The 24,835-nt window shown below is 22.1% G+C and overlaps 9 protein-coding genes across 9 annotated transcripts; 4 read left to right on the top strand and 5 right to left on the bottom strand. All coding sequences in view use genetic code 6, as the record gives it.

The window, feature by feature from the left end:
* Positions 1-123: 123 nt before the first annotated feature.
* Positions 124-1,808, bottom strand: TTHERM_00726220 (hypothetical protein; the record flags this gene model as incomplete). Its single annotated transcript, XM_001027144.2, has 2 exons — positions 124-131; positions 185-1,808. 2 exons carry the CDS (start codon positions 1,806-1,808, stop codon positions 124-126), a joined length of 1,632 nt encoding a protein of 543 aa, XP_001027144.2.
* Positions 1,809-2,666: 858 nt separating this feature from the next.
* TTHERM_000726219 (hypothetical protein) lies at positions 2,667-3,812 on the bottom strand (the record flags this gene model as incomplete). Its single annotated transcript, XM_012800852.1, has 3 exons — positions 2,667-2,692; positions 2,751-3,720; positions 3,777-3,812. The coding sequence occupies 3 exons, from the start codon at positions 3,810-3,812 to the stop codon at positions 2,667-2,669; spliced, it is 1,032 nt and encodes a 343-aa protein (XP_012656306.1).
* A 615-nt stretch (positions 3,813-4,427) lies between these two features.
* TTHERM_000726218 (transmembrane protein, putative) lies at positions 4,428-5,423 on the bottom strand (the record flags this gene model as incomplete). Its single annotated transcript, XM_012800851.1, has 2 exons — positions 5,195-5,423; positions 4,428-5,134 (listed from the first exon to the last, which is right to left on the bottom strand). The coding sequence occupies exons 1-2, from the start codon at positions 5,403-5,405 to the stop codon at positions 4,428-4,430; spliced, it is 918 nt and encodes a 305-aa protein (XP_012656305.1). The 5' UTR covers positions 5,406-5,423.
* Positions 5,424-6,601: 1,178 nt separating this feature from the next.
* TTHERM_00726210 (cation channel family transporter) lies at positions 6,602-10,576 on the top strand (the record flags this gene model as incomplete). Its single annotated transcript, XM_001027143.2, has 9 exons — positions 6,602-7,208; positions 7,273-7,322; positions 7,391-7,564; positions 7,626-7,699; positions 7,764-8,146; positions 8,237-8,691; positions 8,865-9,008; positions 9,060-9,265; positions 9,403-10,576. 9 exons carry the CDS (start codon positions 6,602-6,604, stop codon positions 10,574-10,576), a joined length of 3,267 nt encoding a protein of 1,088 aa, XP_001027143.2.
* A 349-nt stretch (positions 10,577-10,925) lies between these two features.
* Positions 10,926-13,508, bottom strand: TTHERM_00726200 (hypothetical protein; the record flags this gene model as incomplete). The annotated part of the gene is made up of 5 exons (XM_001027142.2): positions 12,625-13,508; positions 11,970-12,548; positions 11,650-11,916; positions 11,456-11,600; positions 10,926-11,390 (listed from the first exon to the last, which is right to left on the bottom strand). Exons 1-5 carry the CDS (start codon positions 13,431-13,433, stop codon positions 10,926-10,928), a joined length of 2,265 nt encoding a protein of 754 aa, XP_001027142.2. The 5' UTR covers positions 13,434-13,508.
* A 1,552-nt stretch (positions 13,509-15,060) lies between these two features.
* TTHERM_00726180 (Mpv17/PMP22 family protein) lies at positions 15,061-15,726 on the bottom strand (the record flags this gene model as incomplete). The annotated part of the gene is made up of 1 exon (XM_001027141.1): positions 15,061-15,726. One exon carries the CDS (start codon positions 15,724-15,726, stop codon positions 15,061-15,063), a length of 666 nt encoding a protein of 221 aa, XP_001027141.1.
* A 1,086-nt stretch (positions 15,727-16,812) lies between these two features.
* Positions 16,813-17,731, top strand: TTHERM_00726170 (scramblase; the record flags this gene model as incomplete). The annotated part of the gene is made up of 2 exons (XM_001027140.2): positions 16,813-16,817; positions 16,873-17,731. 2 exons carry the CDS (start codon positions 16,813-16,815, stop codon positions 17,729-17,731), a joined length of 864 nt encoding a protein of 287 aa, XP_001027140.2.
* Positions 17,732-19,085: 1,354 nt separating this feature from the next.
* On the top strand, positions 19,086-23,552 carry TTHERM_00726150 (cation channel family transporter; the record flags this gene model as incomplete). Its single annotated transcript, XM_001027138.3, has 10 exons — positions 19,086-19,874; positions 19,966-20,011; positions 20,106-20,152; positions 20,212-20,385; positions 20,440-20,516; positions 20,576-20,952; positions 21,006-21,077; positions 21,128-21,591; positions 21,715-21,861; positions 21,918-23,552. 10 exons carry the CDS (start codon positions 19,086-19,088, stop codon positions 23,550-23,552), a joined length of 3,828 nt encoding a protein of 1,275 aa, XP_001027138.3.
* A 337-nt stretch (positions 23,553-23,889) lies between these two features.
* On the top strand, positions 23,890-24,811 carry TTHERM_00726140 (hypothetical protein; the record flags this gene model as incomplete). The annotated part of the gene is made up of 3 exons (XM_001027137.2): positions 23,890-23,912; positions 23,980-24,013; positions 24,116-24,811. The coding sequence occupies 3 exons, from the start codon at positions 23,890-23,892 to the stop codon at positions 24,809-24,811; spliced, it is 753 nt and encodes a 250-aa protein (XP_001027137.2).
* Positions 24,812-24,835: the final 24 nt, after the last annotated feature.

The raw sequence follows: 24,835 nt of genomic DNA, 5'->3' as shown, positions 1-24,835 counted from the left end.
TTCAAGGCTTGATCATATTTATTAAAAGATAGTAAATATAAAATTTTTGAATAATCCATCAAAAATATTATCTTGTAAAAATATTAATCTTGATTGATAAGTTGTTGTTTGGATATCACCCTTTCATTAAACTTTTAATATTAATCAAAATAAAACATTATAAATTGCACATTCTATGCTATACTGTTAGAAAAAGATAGAAGAGGGAGCAAATAGACTATATCTATAGGTTAGTTGATATTCTATTTCTAGCTGATTAATTCGTTTACCTATTTAAAAATATCGTTCGCTTCTTCTATTTCATTATTAAGAATCAAAATTGTTATTTATACTGAGAGTTCTTTTAGATCTTTCTCAAATTGCTAAGAAATACCATCAAAAAATATTAACTATTTAAGAAATTATTATTGATTTAATTTCAAAGCAATATTAATTAAAAGTCTGTAATTGTAATCAATTACAATATCTTAGCCTATACTTTAAAATGGGCCTAACTTATCTTGCAATAATTTAAGTTCTTAATTTTCATTATTTTTATTCAAACTTAGTGTATTGAACAGTTTAATAGAAACCTAAAAAAATATTTCTAGGAAAGATTAATCTATTTTACAAACTGGATTATTTAATATTAATGAACAAATATATTATTGAATAACAAAGAGTTTACTTAAAAAGTATCTTGATTTTTAGTCTATTAAATTTAATTTTTAAGCTTTTAAGAAAAAATCTAAGTAAATTTGTTCATTAGAAAAATAATTTAAGTAGTAATTAGTAAAGCATCGTTACAAATTAGTTTTGTATTATTGGTTCTAAAAGAATCTGGTTGTTTAAAATATGTATGTTATGAGTTGTTCACTTATTTCTATTTCGTTTTAAAAATTTTTGTTTCCTTCTATTTAATCAATTAAATCATATTTTTTTAATAAAATTTCTAATTCATGTCTTTCAAAAGAAGGTTTGTTGGTATGGCTCTCCATGTTAATTATCTCGATTATAAAATCAATAATATTATTTTTATAAAATTCTTTTTCATTTTATAATTTCTCTGTAATTGTTTTTATGAATTCAGTATGTGCTAATTTATGATATTATTACTGCTCTGCATTTAAGTTCTATTATTCCTTTAAATTTTATTTAATATGTTCATATAAATTACTAAAATCTCTGTCATCATCTATAATCAAATCTGTAACTATCATACATATGTTGTAAACCTCTGCAAATAGTATTTACTCTCTAGTTAATTTACCAAAGTCAATTTCACAATATTATTAGAATTTATATAAAGTTTTTAATTCAAAATAAGAATTGAAATCACCGGAAATACAGCCATAGTTATTTACTTTCAAAGAATATACCTGATTCTATTTGAAGAATGATACTGTTTCTAAAGAATAATTACCATAGTAAAGGTCATTTTTATTAAGGATCATAGCAAAAGAAAGAAGTTTAGATAAAATGTATGACAATAATTCTTCGGATATTTTATTTTAGGATGATTAAAAGCACATTCTCATTTCATTCAAATTAAAGGTCCCACCTTCAGTAAATATAGACCAATTTTTAATATCAATAAAATAAGTATATGGGAGATAATGGTAAAAAGAAGAGTGTCCATTAAGACATTAAATAACCGAAAGATGCTTTTTAAATAAGTAAAGATTAGTGTAAACACACTCCCCAAAAGTGGAATCAAATAGTACATCCTAATAGTTCTATATCTTTATAAAATATTCAAAATCAAAAATTTAATAAGTATTTGATATGTAAATATCATATTTCAATTTATCTATACGATCCTCAACCATATAATCATTTTTTTTTCTCTCTAATTTACTGAAAAATTTCTAAAAAATCTAAATTTCTTAGGAATTTTTAGAAATTTTGTTTTATTACCCTTCTTATTATAACTTATTAATCTAAAAATCTTATTTCATTATAATATTAGATCTATTTTTCATAAAACCAAATGGCTATTTAAATTTATTAGAATTAATATTTTTTTATATTTTAAATAAAATTTTACTTCAAGTAAGATGTAGAAATCAATTTATAATAATTATGCTATTTATTCACTCAATTTAGGATTATGAAAAACTTTTTAAACTTAGCTTTCTTAACCAATTTACATATCATCCTTTGTTTCAATATTCATAGCTTACATTTATTTTTAGACTTGTGAAAGATGATCTAATCCTATTATATCTTAAAAGTAATTTATAATTACTAATAAAGTTAATTAATTATTTTACCTAATGAGAATATATTCTATTGTTTCAGTATGATTGCTGTTTACTAGCTATTTTCTTCAATCCATTTATAAAATTACATAAAAAGATTTTATTAATATTAAAGTTCATCTTCCTTTTAATCAAAAAGTATTCTTTCTTTTAGAATAATTATTTTATTTAAGTTCCTTTTTAGTTATTTTACTGAATTATTTTTTTGGTAGTATATTGTTTCTAATTAAGATAGAAAATAACTGGTAAATAGATAATCTCCTTTTTAATTTAGTTAAGATATTTACTTTTTTATTTTGCTTATTAAACTTACAGATTCTTCAAAATTCTCAACTTTTAAATATGCTATTAAGCTTAAAAGCCAATAACTAATGTTATACCTGATCAAATAAGGATTTGTTTTTTCAAATAAAATAATTATATCATTCATACCTTATTCAATCTATTTAATTCTAAAAAAAATAATTATAATGTTTTTAAAAAGAATAAAGTAAATTTGGAATATTTGACTGAATTTATTTAACTTAGAATGATTAATTTAAAGGCTTAAATAAAATAAAAAAATAAAATACTTATTTAGCATTTGATATGTTTGATCGTTGATTAAATATATTAATAACTCTACTGTTTTTGGTCTTATCAAAATATTTAAAGAGTCTAATTACGAAGTTTAAGGTTACTATTCAATTAGTTATTAAACTTTTTGAAATTTAGAATATTAGCTCTATATTGTGCTAATAGGCTATTATTGTAAAATATAAATCATAAATTTTATCAAAATAATTTATTTTTTGAAATCAAGAGAATCCAAGTTATCACCTTCTTTTATTATTCCTATAATTATTTCTAAATAATTTAAAGCATCTTAATATTTTTACTCTGATATCATAGTAAAGATTATTATATCTAATAAATAGTGCAACCCAATTTTATTTGAAATAATTTATTAACAATTTAATAACTATAAAATGAATCTCTAACAGCTTTCAACTTCTATTTTGTTTACTACCAAAATTTATAAGAAATTAAAAAGTACATAAAAAAATAGTTCTTATTCATTTTTTTATGTACCAAGCCTCGATAATAGAAATTCTATTGACTAAATAATTTCGAATTCTGTAGCAAACTCATAAATATGCCTTTTAATTATTGTAAAGAAAATAGTTTCCTAAACTATATTTACAGCTTGTAATAATATGTTGATTTTATTTTCTTTTTTCATATTTTTAATATTCTGATGAGAATTAAATATTTCATTCTAAGATTTTTATAAATTAACCTTTTTTTCCTAAACTAGCTAGTCTAAAATTGCTGATTTTGTTAAGTATTAAACTAGCTCAAACCTATTTGGAAAGCAAGCTTCTATTTTTTGAATTAAAAACTAAAGGTTAAAGCTAATTTGTTCGAAATTGTTTCCAATAAAAAATTAACAGAATTCATATATTTTTAAAAAGTTGCTTTTGAAATCAACTTCCACATCCTATTTTTTTTAAATTATTTTAAGATTTTCTTGAATTATATTTACTATATTTTTACAAGTGTCTTTTATTTGTTTAAATAAAAAACTATCATCAGTCTTTTATTTAATGCTAACTAAATTTTATTTTTAAATAACCTAATCTTAGTCTATTAAACCCATAATGTCACTTATTTTAAAGTAATAAAATTAACAAGATATATCAGAAACAACACCAATTTTTTAGAGAGATATATTTGGAAATATCAATTATTATTCATGCAAAGAAATAACTAGCTAGAGCCAAAATAAAAGTAAACTTTCAATATCAAATTATTTCCACTAAATTTTCAATTTATTAAAAATTTAAGATATTTGATCTATATTCAATATTAATAACTCCTAATAAATAATAGACTCTTATTAATCAATTTACAAGATCTTGCAACCAAATGCTTCAAAGTATGGTATGGAATTAATAATTTAAGCATTATAAGATTATATTTCAAAAATTGATTTATCCAAATAATAACCCTACTCAATTTCATAAAAGTTACCATTTTCTTAAATCTAATAGCTAAATTTTTATACTTAGAAAACCTAATCATATGAAGTACTGATGATTTAAATTTTCTAGTTAAATTAACTCGAAAAATTTTATTAATATTCTTTTAATAGTTTTATGCAATTTTCCTAATCTACTAATAGCATTTAATCTTAGTTTTATCTAATCATATTTTAATAATTTATGCTTAGATTCTTTAGTATTTAGTTATTTTGGAATGATATCTCTTTGATATTAAGTAGCTAATTTCAATTAAATTTATAAATAAATAGAATTAAAAATATATATCTATCAATTTAAAATATTTAAATAATATAATAAATTAATAAAAAAGCTTCGAATAAATTTAAGTCAGTTGAAAATATCTATAATATTTTATTACTTTTTGTTAGGATGTATTTAACTGCATAGATACCTTTTTTATTTAATTTGGAATAATAATTAAATAGTTTTGGTTAAAATAGAAAGTGTTAATTTTAGCTTATTTTTATTTTTAAAATAAAATCTAATTATAAATTACCATATTAGAGAAAAAAATGCAGGGTTAAAGCAAAAATTTAATTTTTTCATAGATTTCAATATCGTATAAGTTATCTTATTCTCTTTCTAAGCTTTACTTTTCTTCATATTATATTTAATTTGGCTCGTTTTTTATTTCAAATTATAAGTCTTGTATGACAATTTCGTTGCTTTAACTAATATCTTTAAAATCTGACTGAATTTATACTGCATTAATTTCATCATTTTTAAAAAAATTTGATTATGAATCTAATAAAGCGCTATTCTCTATTGATAAATTTGTCTAAATAACATCTTTTCTCTAAAAATTATTTTATTGAGATTCTGTATTTTAGTTGATTTCTTTTTCAAAGTCTTTTTATTTTAAAAAATGTATGATTAAAAATAAAATAGAAAAACTTAAAATAATATTACTTTATATTCTTATCTATCTAATTTATTCTATAGAAATATTATTTGAAATCATTTTTTTCTTTTTATTTTTCTTTTAAATTACATCATTATTTTGTATTTCTTATTAAGGACAACAATTTCCCATACTTATGATTTATTTTTGAGTTTTCTAAATTTTTTTATATTGAAATTTATTATTTCTTAATATCTAAAAATAATTCATTTATTTCATAAATTTTCTCCACTTTAATAAAAGAAATTATTAAGAATCAAATTAGATGAAAAAAATATACTTTATAATCTTCTGGAATTTGTTTTTATGCCCAATCAATAATTAAAAAAATTTAACGACATAAGATTAATAGTCCTCTTAATTTATAGAAAAAATTTATTAACTTTTTTTTATTATGAAGTACAATAGCTAAAATTTAAAACTATCTTTTAAAATATTTTATATTTTAGTAATATTCAAATTAGTATGAACATTAATTTTAGTTATATTTTATATTAATAAAAAGATTAATAGATAAATCAAAGATAATTTATATAAAATAAATGTATTAAATTATATACTTTTTAATAAATCTATCAAATATTTATTACTTTTTATTGGACATAATATTTTAAAATAAAATCATAAATTCTATTACTAACAAAGTATACAATTCATTATAGAAGTAATTATTTATGATATTATTACTGAATTAAATAAAATTTTTATTAGTTTCCATAATGAACTAAATAATTATTAAATAAATTAAATCTATGAAAATGATCGAACTGAAAAATTCAATTATAGAGAGCATAACAAAACAGTAAAAATTCTCCTATTCATTTTGATTATTAACAATTTGAAAAGCTTTTTATAATTTAGAGCTTCTCTAATTTACAAGAAATTTACCATTAAAGTCTTTGATTAAAATCATAATAAAACAATCTAAAATTCAGGCATGAATATTTTTTATTAAAATAAAAAGCTTTATTTGTTTTGTGAAATTTTTTTTCTACTTTGTATAATTAATTAAAGAGAGAATCTATAATTCTACTAAATTAAAGTTTAACAATTTTTAATATGGACTAAACTGAGAGTAAATTAATAATTTAAACCAAGTAAGTCTTATAAAATAAGTAAATCATTTTTAGTGCTGAAGAACTATCTATCGCACTTTTAGAATATTTTTACATTAATTACAATTAATAATAAATAGGGAGCATCAAATATCGAAATAAGAAGACGAAGTGTGTTAGTAATCACCAATTATAGAATTAGATGATTTATAATTTTGTGATGATGAAACCAACATAAAAGAAAACACATGTATCTATAAAAGCACCTTTAATTTTGGGAAATTTGTAAAAATTCACAATATTTTAGAATAATCACAAGATCCTAAGCTAGGGGATTAAATATCAGTTAATGATCAAGATATGACTGAAGATTTAGAGAATGCATAGTATCGAAATAAAAATAATAATCAAATTTTTATTTATGATTAACCAAAAGAGTCTAATTCTTAAAAATACTACCCAACTGCTTCTTAAACTAATATACAGTAAGATTTCAACAATTTTAGATCTTTTATGAAAAAAAAGTCATTAGAAATTAAGGATCGCTCAAGCAAATAAGAGTGTATCATTACTCCAAAGTAAGAAAGTTCAATTAAAAGGGTTGTTACTTAATAAGAAGAAGCGGAAAGAAGCGAAGATAACTTTGGATTGATTTAGTTTTTAAGGAAGAAACAATAAAACATAAACAATTAATTTAAAGTAATACTTAGAACTTTGAACATAAAAAAATTTATGAACATAATGAAGGGTAAATCAAAAAAATATTTGTTTAGATGGATGTCACAGCTTCATTTTGATATTATTGGAGACGTATCATCAGATTATAGTTTCTTTTATTACAATGATGTTTTTTATTCAAAAGTAAAATTTTCTTCAAAAGCAATAAATAAATAAATGATTAAATCTTTAATATATTATTTAAATTAGAGGCCAACCCACTTTGAAAAATTGAAATTCTGGTTAAAAGGTAATCAATCTAGATCAATTAAAATAAACAAATAAATAAATATATTCATTTTAAAATATTATAGAAACATTTGTTGGATAGTTATGGTATAATCCTAATCTAGTTATTCACCCAGTAAAAAAAATTTTGTTATAAAAATCAATTAATTAAAATTATTCTTTCATTAATAATTCATAAAAAAGGACTCTAAAATAAAGATAATTTGGGACATAATTTTTATTTTACTCATGATTAATATGATTATTTATCTCCCATTGCACAATAGCTTTGATATTGGGACAGGTTTTTAAAATTTTGTTTGCTATTAATTAGTGAATATAATATTCCCTCTTGAAATATTGTTAAATTTAAATACTGTAAGCAAAGCATTAACTTGTTTAAATTAGCAAATTTTAAATATATCTAAATATAAAACAGGCTATTTTTAAGAGAGGGCACATTATCACAAGACGAAAGCTTATTATTAGAGACTACCTTAGGAATAAATTTGTGTATTATAAAATAACTAAATGTAATTATAAATTATTATAATAATTTTAAAATAAATAATAACAGGCGAGATTTTATGATTACTTTAATATTTTTTCTGAATAATGGGTCTCAATATTATAAATATTTGGATTATATAGTATTATTAAGAATTTTTGACATTCTTAAAAAGTTTACTGAGCTTGATGAAAGATTTAACAAAGACAAATAAGTTTCAATAAATGCTAAAATAATAAAGTTAGTATTTATTATGTTCATAGTTGGTCATTTAAGTGCTTGTTGCTTTGTAGAAATAGGATAAATAGAAAAAAATGCTGGTAAAATGAACTGGTTAGATGTTAGTACAAGTCCTTAAGATTCTTGGCATGATGTTTATATTACATCAATTTATTGGGCAACTATAACAATGGTAACGCTTGGATATGGTGATATAGTTCCTGTTACTTCTAGTAATTATTGTTTTACATTTTTTTAATAAATAAAAAGATGATTTTTTAATGATACATTTATGCCTTAATAAATTATTTAATATTATAAAGTGGAAAGGGTCTTTGTAATAATTATGAGTCTGTCTTCATGTGGTATTTTTGCTTATAGTTTCAATTAAATTGGTGAAATTATTTAAGAAATGTAAAGATCAAAATCAGAATTTTAGTAAAAAATGAGATAATTAAATTATTTAATGAGTAAAAGAGGAATCGACACATAACTGCAAACTAAAATTAGAAAATATTACGAATATCATTATTAATAAAAATATTAATCTGATTTAGATATCAATTATGTTACTGAAAATCTCAGCTCCTTATTAAAAGAAGAAGTATTTAAAGATTTGTACGGGAAAAAGCTGAGATAGCATAAGATATTTTCTTTAAACTTTAATTCTGATGTTATAGATGCACTGGCTCTAAGAGTAAAAGAACAGAAGTTTGTAGCAGAAGAGTACATATTTCAAGAAAAAGAATATGATGATAAGATCTATATCTTAGTTTAAGTAATATTAATTAATTAAATCTGATCTTTAAAAACAATAAATAACTTAAAAAGGGAGAACTAGAACTAGTTTCAATGGAAAATGGGAAAACTTACACCCTACTTAAAAAATATAAGGTTATCCAGTCAGTTTTTCATTTATTTTTATCTTAAATATTTATTTATTTTAATCAGAAAGAAGAAGTAATTGGAGAAGAAGAATTTTTCAATGAGTCACATAAAAGATAATACTCTCTGAAATCTTGTAATTCAAGTCTAGTTGCATTTTTGACTAGAAGAGATTTCTATGAAGTCTTACAAGACTATCCCGAATAATATGTAATAAATTATATATTTTCAAAAATAAAAATAGATTATTTATAAAAAAAGGAATTTTACAGATAGCTTAAAGATAAAATTATGCTCTATAATTAACACTAAACTCTAGGAATTAAGTGTATTATTTGCGATAAATTTTCTCATAAATATGATAATTGCCCCTTCTTGAATATAGAGTAAAGGAAACATCTAATAATTCATAATTCAAATAAATCTCAAGATTAAAAAAGAGTTAAAGTTAGCAGATTTTAATAAAGGTAAATTCAAATTTAATACATTTTATACATTTTTAATTTATTTATAAATTTATTTTACTTATTTATTTATTTATTTACATTTACTTCTAATTAATTATTATATTGCGAATTAAATATTTTACTAATTAATTAAAAAGGTATAATAGTAGAAATAATGTAACTGTAGTATAAAATGCTATGAATTTGTTTGAAATTGAATATGAAAGCCGTTTAAATTTAAGAACAGAATCAGAAGCTTCTGAAACTTACGAAGCATATGAAGTTAAAAGCAGAAGTAAAGTAGGACATAGCTAAGTAGAATTTAATGGTGTAAGCAGTTAAGTAAATAATTTATTTCTTCATGAACCCTTGGGATCTTTTTGCAATTTTAAACATAATGAGCTCTCTTCTTATAAAGATAATATTTCTTAAATGGATAAATCTGAAAAAGAAGACATACTTTCTTAGATATCACTGAGGGGAGCACAATTATAAAATCAGTAGTCAGCTTTACAACCCTCTTAACTAATTTTATAATAACCATAAGTCTAAACTCTTTAAGTTTTAATTGATTACAAGTCAGAGATTTCAAATAAGAGTAAAAGAAATAGTGATGTTATATAAATAAAGTTACCAGTACAACCAATTTAAAAGGCCTAAGCTCTTAGTAATAATTAAAGTAATTAGCAATAAAGTGTTTAAATGATTTCAAATTAGCAAACTAATTAGAATTAATAGCAAATATTTTCTATAAATATTGAACCATAATAAAACTCCTCTAAAAATTAAAAGCAAAATATCGGCTCTTTCACAGATTTGGATCAAAGTTTTTAATAACAATAAAATTTTTAAAGGAAAGATGACAAAAAAAAGAGTACCCGCTTAAAAAAAAGATCAACTCTCATTTAATAAGATAGCGTTCCAAGTGGTTTAAATGCTATAAGTAGCAGTAATAACTAACTATAAGTGAATAGATAAGGGTCTAGAAATTAGAGTTGTAAATTCAATGATATAAAAAACGCAATCAATGAAAAATCTTAGGCTAGTTAAATTTAAAATGGATTGATTTTTTATTTAGAATTTTGCTAATTCGATTATGAAGAAGTATTTGATGTTGGAAAAGAATTTAAAAAATATTTTGTTAGCAACAATCTTCTAGGTGTCATAAAGCAATTTAACCAATCTTAATTAAAGAATAGAAATAAAGCAAAAACATAAAACATGAGAAAATCAAAAAAGAAAATTGGTAGTCCTTCAAAGCAAAAAAAAAGTTTCAAGCACATTAAAAGTCCGTCAAGTTATAAACATGAAAGTATGATAGTCTAACTCTGATTATAAGTTAGCTAGGTATTTAGCTAGACTTAAAATTATTTTAATTAAAAGTAATAATGATTAAAATAATTAAAAATATATATATCTGCAATTCAGCAATTTATGAATTAAATTTTTCTTAAATCATAAAGGCTTAGATAAAAATTAACAAACCTTTAAGTATTTTAGAAAGTAATTTAGTTATTTGGTTAGTTAGTTTATTATTTATGTTTTATATTACAAAATATTTAGTAATTTATTGATTTATTTATTTATTTATTTACATACTTTTAATTTAATTTAATTATATTGAGTTAGTTTCCATCCATATTTATTTACAATAATTAATTGATGACTGACTAATTTTTTATCATTTTTTTTATTTTAAATCTTTTTTGTTCATTTAATTTCCTTATTAAGCATCATCTTCTAAATCTTCATTTTCCAAAGCTAACTGAAATCCTAAATAACAAATACAACTAACGCAGTCACTATGCTTTTTCTCACCTTACTTGCTATAAGGTTTAAGTGTCCCAAAGACACAAACAGGATACTCCTATTATGATATATTAAGCTATTATTTTTCATATTATTTATCTTTCTAACTTTAATCCACTTCCCCTGTGACATAAATTTGGTTTTTAGCAGAAATAAATGTTATTTAACGTATTAACTTTTCTTTTATGTCATATATAACACTAATATTTTATAAGTAATCATCTTTATCCATTTTTACCTTAACCTTGCTTGAAGAATCTGAGCCAAAAACGTTGTCTTTTCCTTTCACTATTTTCTACTCCTTAGTGAAGATATCTTCACTTTCCGCATATTCACACTATATTAAAGAGAAATTAATTAATTTATGCCCCAATTTTTCTATTTTAATGATCAAAAACTTACTCTTAAACCATTGATGATTCTTAATTCTTTATTTAAATAGACTGTTATTGATACTATTTTTAGATTATATTTTCTTTTTAATATTGCTCTGTCGTTAAAATCCCTACTATCAATATCTAAATAGGATTATCCTACAAAGGCTTCTCTATTTATTTTAATTAAATTTGAAAAATTTGTGATTCATAATTTTTTACTTTAGACAAACTATTAGTTAACTTCCCATTGAAGCCTAAAGTGAAACAGCTTCATCATTTTAATCACTATCTTCAACGTATTCATTTGTAAAAAGTGGATTTAATTTATTTTAATTATTTTGTTTTTTATTAGCTTTTGCTTTTTCTTCATTTGTTTAATAATCATCGCTTTAAAACCCAATTATTTCTTGTTTCCTAAAATTAGTGATTCTATTGCAATGATCAGACTCTATCTTTTTAGCAATATCATCTGGACTATATGTTTTTCTAAAAGCCAAATTTAAAATTACTTTTAAAGCTAAAATAATAAACAAAAATACTTTTTATTGCTATCTAATCCCTTTTGAGAACTTTCAAAATCCTCTTCACTAATTATTTCAATGCTTTTTCTATTAACTCTATTACTTTACCTTGAAGAAGAAGGAATATGATTATAACTGTGAGTTTCTTTCTATTATTACTATTATGAGTGCTTTGATGATGAAATATTATTTGAAATTCTTTAGCTTTACTAACTATCATCTGAGGAATGATTTTCATATCTATTATTTTCAATAATTTTTTGTTTATTTAAAGATTACTACAATATAAAATTATCCATTTTTTATTGCTCTTGCTATTACTGCATAATCATTTTCTATTATCTTTAGTTTTCCCTTTTTTGTTACTAATCAATTTCTTCTAATTATTTTATATACTGCAAAGCCATCTCTTTTAGTTTCATGAAATTCTATTGTGTGAATGGCATGCTAATTATATCAGATATTTGTTTTTAGTGCTATAGAGAAGTTATTGAATCAGGAAACAATCTTTAAGAATTTTGCTACTATGAAAGTTCATCTTCTTGATCTACATCATTTTAATCATTATTGCAAATAGAGTTATTTTCAATCATTTAACTAATTTGGAGTAAAAGTAAATTTTTGAATTGAAAAACCATTTCTAAATTAATTAATTAATTAATTAATTACATACTTGTATTTTTCAAATTTAATTTTAGGTTGAAGATTCTATTATTAGCATATGAATCTATATTCATTATAAATGTCTGTCATAAAAGCATGCTACTTCTTAGCATTTCTCTCTATTTATAGGTTTTTACTTTTTTCATTTTTTAGAGCTGAAGTTAGCTCTAAGATTTAATTTTGATATTATTGTATCTTTAGATTTATCTTATTTTCTTCGCTGTGATTACCAAGAGCACTTTCTTATTTGCGTTTTATCTTCTTAAGTGTTTTATTTTCGATTTTTAGTTATTCTATCTCCTTTTGTTTCATTAAAATATCTGTTTTTAAGTTTCCTACTTGGTCAATCAAAAAAGTATCTTAATTCTGCTTTGACTTAATTTAATTATTTTCCCTTTTTAGAATATCAATTAATTTATATGCATTATTTAATTCCATTCTATGATTCCTGCTATCAAAAAAGCTAGTTCCTGCTATTCTATTCATATTAATAGGAGTTGAAACTTATTAGTTGTAACTAACACTACTATTATGACCATTTCCTCCTATTGCTGAAGGACTAGGATATCTATGGGTCTTTAATTATGATAAATTTTTTACTTTTTTCTAAGGTTTAATATTATGATTTTGTGAAATAGTGTAATCGTTGCAGTATTTTTCTAATTCTTGAGAATCGTTTCTGTTTTCTTTCTCTGATTGCTGGTCCTAATGTTAATTACTTTCATCCTATAAATTCTAATTGCTAATTGAATTCCTTCTTTGAAAGCTTGTTGGGCTTGAAGGGAGTGATGAATGACCAACTCCATCTCTTCTTCTCATTTATTAATTTTGATATGATTACTTACTTACTAAATTAATTTGTAATTTAGATACTCTTTGGTAACTTTAGTAAATTCACCAATCAAATATACTTCTGTTAATAATGATCATATTAATTTCATAAAATATTACTACTATGTTAATAAAATTGAATTGTTTATTTCTAAAATTAAAATAAAATAATTTTTTAAACCATCAGTTATGAATTAACTGAAAAAAATTATATTTTATTAATTAATTAAAGCATTTAATAAAAATTTATAATTAATAAATACATAATTAAATAATTAGCAAGGATAATATGATAATAAATCTGTTTTTTAAGTGTCACAAATAAATTACTATAAAAATAATAAAAAAAAATTATAGGATTTTGCTTTGATAATTTTTAAACATTTCCCTTTTAGGCTTAATTATTTAAAATGATTATTATAGTAAATTTTTAATGCATTTCAAGCTAATTTTATAAAATGCAAAGTTAATATGTAATAAATGATATTAAGGAAAATATATTGTGAAGGGGATCTAGCTCAAATGGTAGAGCGCTCGTTTAGCATACGAGAGGCACTGGGATCAATGCCCAGGTTCTCCAATTTTTTTTAATAATATTTTGGTTAAATATTGTATCAAATGAAGGGGAATTTAAAAATAATTATTTATTAAATAATATTGATTAATAATAGCTTATTGCTTTTCTGCGGCATTTTAAATAATAGGTAAATAAATATCACCTATTATTAATATTTTAAAATTTAACTAAATTTTAAAATGATACAATTAAATAGATCTTATCAAGCTTAAAAAATTAATTATGATTTTATTATTAATAGAATGAAAACATTTTATATATATTTAATTCTTATGATGGTGTAATATAAATCGATCCATTGTTTTCGTTTTTGTTAAGTTGAAAAAGATTTTTTACAAATTAAACATCAGAAAAATCTAATAAGTTAACCTAACTTAAAAAATTTTAGCTCAACATCAACATCGATTTGTCTATTTTAAAAAAAATTATTCTTCTTATTTAATAGATTCATTCAACTATTTTTAATTAATAATTAATGAGTGAAATAGCACTTGAAAAAGAAAGAATAATTAAATAATATAGACACAAAAAAACATTTGAGAGAAGGTTCAATAATAAATAAGTAATTTATAGATTATTTTGAATAAAGTTATGGAGAATAGATTAAAGTAAATACAAAGACAATAATATAAAATATAGACGTATATCAAATAAAAATTTTTATGTATTATAAAGTAAAATGGGCTGATATTTTTTGTTTGTTTGTTTGTTACTAATCAATAATAGTCATTTAGTGCTTTTATAATTTTTACAGTTTTTTAGTGGAATTAAGGAACTGGAAAGCAAGTGAGAAATGAAATCAATTGATTGATTTTTAATATTTTGAAAATGGTTCAATAATGACAAAGTTAGTATTTGTTTAGATATTAAAATGAGGATGAAGCAATATTTGCTTTCTAAAAAATGTTATTTTTTAAGTTTTCAACTAGCAACAAGAAATTAAATGATTGAATTTTCGCTTTTATTTCATATAATTCATATATTAAAATATAAAAAGCACTACAGAGTTAGAAGCTGCTTTTGATACATTCAAATTATTCAGAATGCAAGCATGGCACCCTTGAACAAGTTGTTGCTTTCTTTTTGTAAAGAAGGTTTTTCAACAACAACGGGAGTGTGGTGGATTGCTGAAATATAAGCATTCCAAAACACACTTACAAAGTTGACATAAAGGGCTTGCATATGGATTGGAACATATCTAAAATTAAGGAATTGAACCCAGGGCCATACAAAAACATCACTAATACAACATTATACAAAATCTTCTTTGATTTTTTTGGAATTTTCAGAGATAGATTTGCCTCCTAATAAAGTCATGGCAACTAAGAAGCTTGAGTATTGAATACCACTTCCAACAACTTAATCGATAGCAATTTTCTTGAAAAGTTGAGACTTACAGGCTTCGATAGTAATAGGAGCAATTTTAGGTAAAGCATGGGTGTACCATACATAAGAAAATGGTCCCATAAAAGTAAGTCCATATAAGCACATGTGAGCAATACGCATTTTGTTGATAGGAGTTACTTAGTAGTTAGAATCACCTTCGTGTTCTTTTCTTTCGTAATAGCGGTCAATTTGTTAAGTAAGTAAGTCACCAGCTCCGAACAAAAAGCCAGTGCTTAAAATAATGGATTTTGCAGGGTTTTATTCAGTGTACTTGTTGTAACGTTCAACCAGTCTCAATACAGATCTAATCATCTTCATTTTTTTTGAATATTTTTATGGGTTTAAATACTTTTGATAATGATAAAGTCCTCAGCGGGGTTAAGGGGTTTAATATTTTATGAGTAATTAAAAGAAAAGTATGAACTTTGTTTTTAATTTGTTTTTTTAATCTTTTTTTTTTTCTTTTTAGAAAAACAAGAAATGAATGATACGAGTGATTAGTTTTTGTTTGATTTTTTATGTAGTTTCTTTTGCTACTTTTTTTATTTTTTATCTAAAGAGAAATTTGATGATAAAAATTATTTATGAGAAATCCTTTCACCTAATTTATTTAAACCCTAAAGAAGAAAGTCTTTAGCATACTTTTTTTAAAAATAATACGTATTTAATTAAAAAAGGTGAAATTTACTAATCCATCCTGAATGAAATAGCTGGTTTTGTTTTGTTTTTTCTATCCTTTATTTTTATGAAATTTATTGCTTGTTTTTTTCATGTTGCTATTAATTAGATTGCCCTATTTTTAATTTTGTAATAGAATCCTTCTATTTTTTTTTAATTATTTTCTGCTTTCATGAATAATTCTTTTATTTTTTTCCATATATTTTACTAGAAAAGGATCATGCCTGAAATAAGTTTCATTCGATTAAAGCTTTTTTAATTGATCCAACTCTATTCACATAATATATATTCCTTATTCAATTAATAATCCAATGATGAATTAGACAATATTTTCTTTTTTAATATCAGCTTTTTATCATAATATTTTTAACAAAGATATTAAATTGAATTTGAAATTAAAAGTAAAATAACTCCATTCCAGTAATATTTTTGCACTCATAAATAAATCTTCTTAAATTTAAATCACTCTTTATAATATATTATTAGAACTAATTACTATTTAAGCATAGATTGATTCAGTAACTCATGTGATTTTGTCTTCCTTTAAATTTAATTTATTTCACTGACCAAAAATAAGCTAGTAAGAGTTTTAAAATGTCCATGATAAAAAAAATTTTATATTAGATTTAATCTAAATATTTTTTAATCACTTAAATATTTTGTAAATTACATGAAAAATGAAAAGTAAGTAACTATTTTTAGGGAAGAAAATTAATTTTTATTGAAATGATGTAAATATGATTATATCCAATAAATAGTTGCTTTACCAATTTTATAATTTAATAGAATCTATTAATATCATTCAAATTTGCAAGACATAATGTTGATTAATTTATCAATTAAAAAAAAGATATTAAGATTACTAAATTTTTAAAAACTATTCTAAAAATAATATTATAGAATATTTTCATAATAAGGTAGCCTAAGTTGTCTAGAAAATGTCAACTCTATCATAATTAGATAAGAAAATAATATTGGAGATATAGGATTAGGATTGAGTGAACCATTTATGTACAAATACTCTGCATACAAGTTTGATGAATAAAATTAGCAGACAAAGCAAAAACTGCTTTACTTTAAAGAAATTGACTAACCATATACAAATTATTATGCAGGTAATCGCAGATAGATAAATATAGAAGTTTCTGAGCCTTATTCTGTTAAAAAATTACTTAGATTTACGAAGCCTATCTAGTTTTCTTTGTTAACAAAAAATAGGCCTTTCTTACAACTCGAATATTATGATGAGAACTAAAATATTCAATTCTTAGGAGAAATAAGATCTCCTCATTCATGGAAAACATTTAATTACTAAATATACGATGATTAATATTAATTAGAATACAGTATAGTAGGAGATATAAGGATATAAAAAATTTTCTCTAGATTAAAGTTAAGATAATATATGATGTCTAATTTCATAATTTATGATAAAGAGAATTCTCACAAGTAAGTTGGTTCTATATCTAGTTAATTTTATTATCACGAAAGAAGAAACATTACAGTAGGTGATCTATTCTTAATAAGATTTCCAAAAAAAAGTTCTATAGAGTAAAAATGTAGAATAATCGGAATGTCTATATTAAATGATTTTTGGGTTTACGGTGGAATACCTAAATTCTAACTTGTCTATACTTTAGCGTGAAAGTAAATAAATAAATAAATAAAAATAGAATCTATATTCAAAAATTAAAGATATTTTATTTATAGATACGACTTAAGATATTCTTAATAAAAGATAAATAAATTAATATCAATAAATAAATATTAATATTTAAACTACTTAAAAATGTATTATTCTATAATTTTAAAAATATTTTATTAATCAATTAAATGAAATTACAAAATAATTATTTTGCTTTTTTTTAATTTTCCAAAATATAATTTTAAATAAATAAATTAGTTTGTTTTTTTTAAAAGAATAAAATTTATAAAATTTTTTATTTAAAATAATTCATAAAAAGATTTGGGTTAGTCCCATACAAAGAGTTATTTTTTATAGACAGGTTTACTTCATTATTAAATTTATGATTTTAATTTTAATTTTCAGATAAATGAATAAATAAACTAATTACCTGCTTTAAAATCATATTAAAATAGCTGATTTTTATTTATTTTAAAATTTATTTGACAATAATTTAGAATTATGTTCTTAAAAAGAGTGTAGAGACATTAAATTTATTAAATTCATGTAAAATTCTGAGAATCAAGTTATATGATATGTAAGCAAATGCTATTTTAATTTAAATAGTAGTGATTACTTTTAATAGAAATTAATAAGTTATAAATTGTTTATTCTATTACTCACAAAAATTTCCAAAATAATATCATTAAATTTGAAATTAAAAATTTTATTTTAAATAAATTATTAATATTTCTCTTCCTAATTAGAGTAAATTTAAATTTTATATTGTTACACCTATTAATTTTTTTTACTAGTTTAGTAAGTCTCTTAATAAAAGAAGATGAAGTTAAATTAAAAATTATAGAAAATTTTTTTTAGTAAGTAATAGCCTTTTTTATGAAAGAGCTTTGCTTGCTAATAATCTTATTACTGATCTTTGATTATTTTTATGAAATTTTTTTATAATACTTAGTATATTAAACTAAAATGCAATTATATTGTAAAAACAATTGTATATGCAAATACGTTTTTTGTTTTACTTAAATCACGCTACATTTAGTTTTTTAGAGTAATTCAAAGTACAATATTGGAAAAAAAGACAAAATTAAAAAATTTAATTCCAAAAATTATGTAACACTGGAAAATTTAATTTAATTACATTGTTAATAAAGAGTTAGAAGGGTTATTATTTATAATTTTTATTTATTGAAGAAATAATTTGATTATTGATTAAACTTTTTATATAGTATTTAAGATTCATAAATTTTTTAATATGATTAAAAATTATGAGTAAAAAAAATTTGTATTGATTGGCGAATATTACATTGTTTTATGATAAATAGTATGATTGTCATTTTGAGTGGCAAAGGTGAAGATGCTAAGAAAATACAAGTAATAATAATATTAATAAGGAATTCTCTCCTTCGCTAAATAAAACAAGATAGATAGTATTAACCTTAAATTTTTTTTATATTTATTATCAATTTGTTTTTAATTCAATAGTAAGTAAAAAAAAAGTTAAATATTAATATTCAAATATATGAGCGAATAAGTAAAGGCTCCATAATTAGATAATTCATAGAAAGCTATTTATAAAATGCCTTCTATAAATAATTCAAATGTTGAACTAGTTTTAAATGAGTAGAGTTCATCTGACCCAAAGATAGGGAGTAGCCTTAGGTTTGGTGATAATAAGAGGAGGTTATTACTCGATGAAAATTCATCGCCAATGCAACCAAAAGTCGATGTTTAACATGAAATTATCAATAACCCGTCAAATAATAGTTTTTTTTAGACGTAAAAACCATTTAAAAAAAAAGAAGACAGCCCCAAAAAAATATAACTACAAGCTATCAATTCAGCAAACTTCTAACTTAGCCCATCCCTTTAAAATTCTAATTTAAAGAACTCTCCAGAGCCAGAAAAAATTTCTTATTTATAAAGCTAATTAAATAATGAAGTAGGATTAAACAAAAAATTAAATATCTCTTTTTAAAGTAGTGTTAAGCCTAAATTGTCATTGCAAGTTAGTTTAATGGCAAAAAGATTTGCATAGAAATTCAAGTTAAAGTCAAGTAGTGTATTGTTCTAAAAGCTGACTTAGAAGTAATTAAAAATGATTGGAGATCTATCTTTTTCTATACGCCATCATAAATAAGTTATGGTAATAGTATAAAAAACTAAAATATACAATTAATAAATCAAATATATAGTAAAAATGAGAATAAAATTAATATTTACTTCTAATAAAACAGCAAACGGAGATTAATAAATGCAGTTACCTAGTTATTTAATTGAAAAGTAAAAATTTCAGCATGTTTTTAATAGCTTAAATAGTTTATTGCTACATATTTAATAGCTTTATCTAATAATAAAATATTTTATCAAAAAAAAGATATGCTTACAACATTTATTCGATCAGAGTCTTTTATAATTGATCCAGTATAAATAATTTCTTTTCTATTTATTTTTCATTTTTAAGAACATAATTTTATCAAAAGAATTCTAGTTTTTAAATTATTTGGAGTATTTGGACATTTATTTATACTATAATGCTTCTCATAATAGTTCCTGTTAAGTTCTGTATGGGCGTTAATATTCTATATTTTTACGATCTCATCATTGATGTTTCTATTTCTTTTATGGTTTTTAATATCCTTATTTAAATGAATCAGGTAAATTTTCTATAAAATATATATTTTTTTTAACTTAAACATACAATTTAAAAGGCTATATATAAGAGAGGTATACTTATCAAAAAACGAATACAAATTATAAAAAACTATATTCTAAAAGATAAATTCTGGTAATTAGCATTTTCATATGAAAGCGCTCGATATTTACTAAAGTTTAAATTATAAATAGGATTGATTTTTTCATTTTAAGTTCTTATCTTGCATCTTTGAGTTCTAGTGATAATTAGTTTTTATAGTTGCCAATTATTTTAAAACTTGGATATGTTTTGGATATGTATGATAAAATAATGAATATGCTGGAAATTAAATAAAAATACAAACATTATGGAATATTCCTTAAAATATTTTTTTAAATTTTATTGATAGCTCATCTTACAGGATGCTTTTTTATTAAAATTGCTATGGGAAATTAAGACTAAAACAATTGGATTTCTCGTTTAAAAATACCATATAATGATTACACTAGTGTTTATACTTCTGCCATTTATTGGTCAGTTATAACTATGCTTACAGTTGGATATGGAGACATTACGCCTGTAAGTATAGGTATATTTTGATGTTTAATATAAAATTTAACTTTTTATTCTATCAAAAAAAAGATGAAAAGGTTTATGTTATTTTTGTGAGTCTTGTTTCCTGCGGAATTTTCGGCTATTCACTGAATACGATTGGTAAATGATAAATTTTACCTATAATGAATGAATTACTTAACTATTTTTAGGATATATATTAAAGACAAAGTAGGATAATAAAGCTCAGTTCTAGAACAAAATAAATGATTTAAGTCACTTTATGAAAAAAAGACAAGTCAACAGAGATTTGAGAGATAAAATTTTTAAATATTTCCATTATGTGCACAAAGAATAAATTTACGAAAGCAGCAAGGTTTATAGCATGATTAACGAGTTACCAGACAAAATTTATAACAACTTTTAAGTAGAATTGTACCAAAAAATGTTAAGAGAGCAACCTTTCTTTAAAAGTACATTTAGTGAAAATTTTATTTAGAAAATATGTCAGTAGGTAAAAGAAATGAGAATAGGTCCTGATATGAACTTAAATGAAATAGAAAAACTACACTAAGCTAACACTATTCCACTACATCAAAAAGTTTACTTTGTAATGAAGGGATAAATTTCATGCCAAGCAGGAGTTTAAAAGGACAGGATTATAAAAACATATGAGGTAAATTATTAATTAATGGAATCGTTTTCTTTCAAGCATTAGACGAGTATTCATGAAAAGATTCTAAAAATACTTATTAATCTATTCTCGAATTGTGTTTTTAATGATTTATTTATATTAAAGAAAGGTGAATGCTTTGGATTACCTGAATTTATCAGTGGATAAACATTAGGCATAAACTCCATTTATAGAACTAAAAGCGTTGTTATACTTGCATTTATTGATAAGGCAGATTTCCTTAGGCTTCTAGAAGAATTCCCTCCAGATAAGGTAAGTAACATAATATTTTTAATGGTTTGTAAATAAAAATCTATTAAACATAATAGGAGAACTTTTTTATGATTAAAGATAAAATCTCATTCAACAATTAATTTGACTTAAATAAGCTGAGATGTCTTGCCTGTGGTAATGAAAATCACAGCGTTTAATTTTGTGATAGGCTTCACTTAAAACCAAATTTTGATAAGCTTCTTTATGAATTAAACTCTTCAAAAAAATAAGAAAGATAACCTCACAATAGGAAAAATTTTAAACGATATAATTAGTATGCTTGTATAAATTATGAAGTGGATTCTGATAATTAAGAGGAATTTGATTAAGTTAGAAAAGAATATATTACTTAATATACATCCCATAAAATACCTACTGATAACAAATAGGTTTCTTAATATTAAGGCAATCGTCACCATTCGTATAGTTCAAATGTGTCCTTTTAGTTGAAAGATCATAGTAAACAAGGAACTAGGATTAACAAACGAAAAAAAACTAACTAGAGTCTAGCAATAAGGGAAGGCTCTCAAGACAATCGGAAACCGATAGTAAAAATAAAAGAATTTAAGGCATAAAATTCCTTGGGAAATTCGGCTAATGATTTTGATTTAGTTTCACTCTAAAATAGATCAAAGAGATCTCACTCTGAATTATAATTTCAACCAGATTAATTATAATTAGGTTCTCATTAAATGATTGCATACCTCTCTCCTCGTAATGGAACCAACTAACCTTAGAGTTCTAACAATAATTAGATAAGCTTGACTAATTTAGCAGTTAGTAATAATATTTAATCGAATCCTCATACCTCGAGTAATTTCATTAATCCTTCTGGAATTTCAGTTGGCTAATCTGGTATTGAATCTTCGTAGCATCCTCAGCAGTCAATTAAAGAAATGAACATACGTGGAAACGATATTTACTTTAATAAAGAAGACTAGCAAGATGGCTCAATATATAAAGACGAAGACATTTAAATTAATTAAAGTTTTAATTCGTTATATAAAAAAAGAAATAATTAGAAAAAGCAATCAAAAAAACTGAAAGGGAGTGCTGCAGTTTTCAATATGGATGATATAAAAATAAAAAAAACAAACAATGCTATTATAACTTTATCTAACAAGTAAGTATCTCAAACATATTTACCTGACGTACCACAGACAATTTAAGAAGATTAACTTACAAGTTCAATAAATACTTATAACTAAATCAATAGCCATACAAATATTTAAAGCTAAACAAATATATAAAATTAGTTTGCTTCAAAAATTCAAGATTTATCTACAGCTTCATAGTAAAATGCGCCAGAATTTTAATATTTTTAAGAGACTTATTAAAGCTAAAAGTACTTAGACTATGAAGATTACGTAGAGGAAGAAGAGGGCCCATAAGCTGACATCATATAGCATTGCCGCTTGCAAAAGATTTAATTATTAGAATCTAAAATTTTTGATATTGATGAAAAAAGAACATATGAAATATATTTCCCAGAATACAATTCTGAAATAGTAATAACAAAACTATTAAAATCACATATTATGCCTATTTTAAGAAGCCCTATGAAAAATGGCAGAAAGGCAAGCAAATTTAGAAGTACTTTCATGACTCCTTTAGTTCTTGGTAAAAAAAGTGGGGATACCTCTTCCTTTTTTACTAAAATGCAATAAGCACCATTAAAGTTATACTGCTGATTCAAGTAAACAGCAATATTTGGGAAATAATTTATTGATATTTAGAAGATATAAACAAAGTATTTTTAATTTTAATTAATATTTAATGACTGTTAAAATAAGTTAATTTATAACATCTAATGTAATTATTTATCAGCCTAATTTTATTTTATTATATAGAGTATAAAAGCAATCTACTTACACAAAAATTAAATTATTAAAGACTTATCAATAGATTAAGAAATTAATATGGTCAAAGTTGATAATAGAACACAAAAAATTTTGAATGAAAGCAGATTGCTTTTATCTGTTATATTTAAATAATAATAAAATAGTTAACATTTAACCAATTATTTATATGTTAAATTTAAAAAAGCTTAAGTTTTTGCTTGTTCATTTATTTTAAAATATGTTTACCTTTTGAACACTTATTGAATATTTTAATTAGAAAGCTATAAATATTTTTTTTATTAAGTTTGTAAGTAATTTTAATTTTTTACATAAATAATTTATATTATTTTAAATAATAATAAAACATTTATATTAAAAAATGAACTAATAACAATAATTTCAATTTGATTTAGTTTCTATGGCACTAATTATCTCTATAAAATAGAAAATTACCATAATTTAAAAAAAGTATAATTTACTAAACAAAATTAAATAAAGCAAATAAATAGAAAGTAGACTTTTCACAATTTTAAAATAAAGAAGCTAAATTAAAAAAACTCCGAGGGTCATTATAAATTTTTGTCTTTACATTCTTAAGCATATATATGGATTCATCAGATATTTAGTAGTCAATAGTAGAGAAGCAACTGAATTAAAACGACTAAACTCTTAGTCCATTATAAGAATCTGCTAAATAATCTATGGTAGAAAGTATTGGAGAACAAAGAATGAGAGAAAGTAGTTTTATAATAGATTAATAGAAAAAACAAAAAACTTTAAGTAAATTTAATAACATGAATAAACAATAAAATTAAGATAGCCTAAGCGATAAAAAAAATTCAGATGATAAAACTATAAATAAAAAAACTTTAAAATAAACTAATTACATTTAATAATAATCAAATGATAAAAGATAAAAGGTGTCATCTATCAAAGTAAGTGTCTAGATACACTAATTTATATAGAAAATAAAGCTTTTTGCCTCAAGCGTCCTATTTAAAAAGATTTATGAGTATTAATTCTATCAGATTGGTGATCTTTCAAGTGACTATTAATTCTACTAGTAAAACTAAGTAAAATAAATTATAAATACAATTTTTAACAATTGAATATGATAGAGATTTTATTTTTTT

Source organism: Tetrahymena thermophila, assembly GCF_000189635.1.
Source record: "Tetrahymena thermophila SB210 genomic scaffold scf_8253904, whole genome shotgun sequence".
Taxonomy (NCBI): Eukaryota; Ciliophora; class Oligohymenophorea; order Hymenostomatida; family Tetrahymenidae; genus Tetrahymena; species Tetrahymena thermophila.
This window is presented reverse-complemented; position numbering and strand designations above follow the sequence as displayed.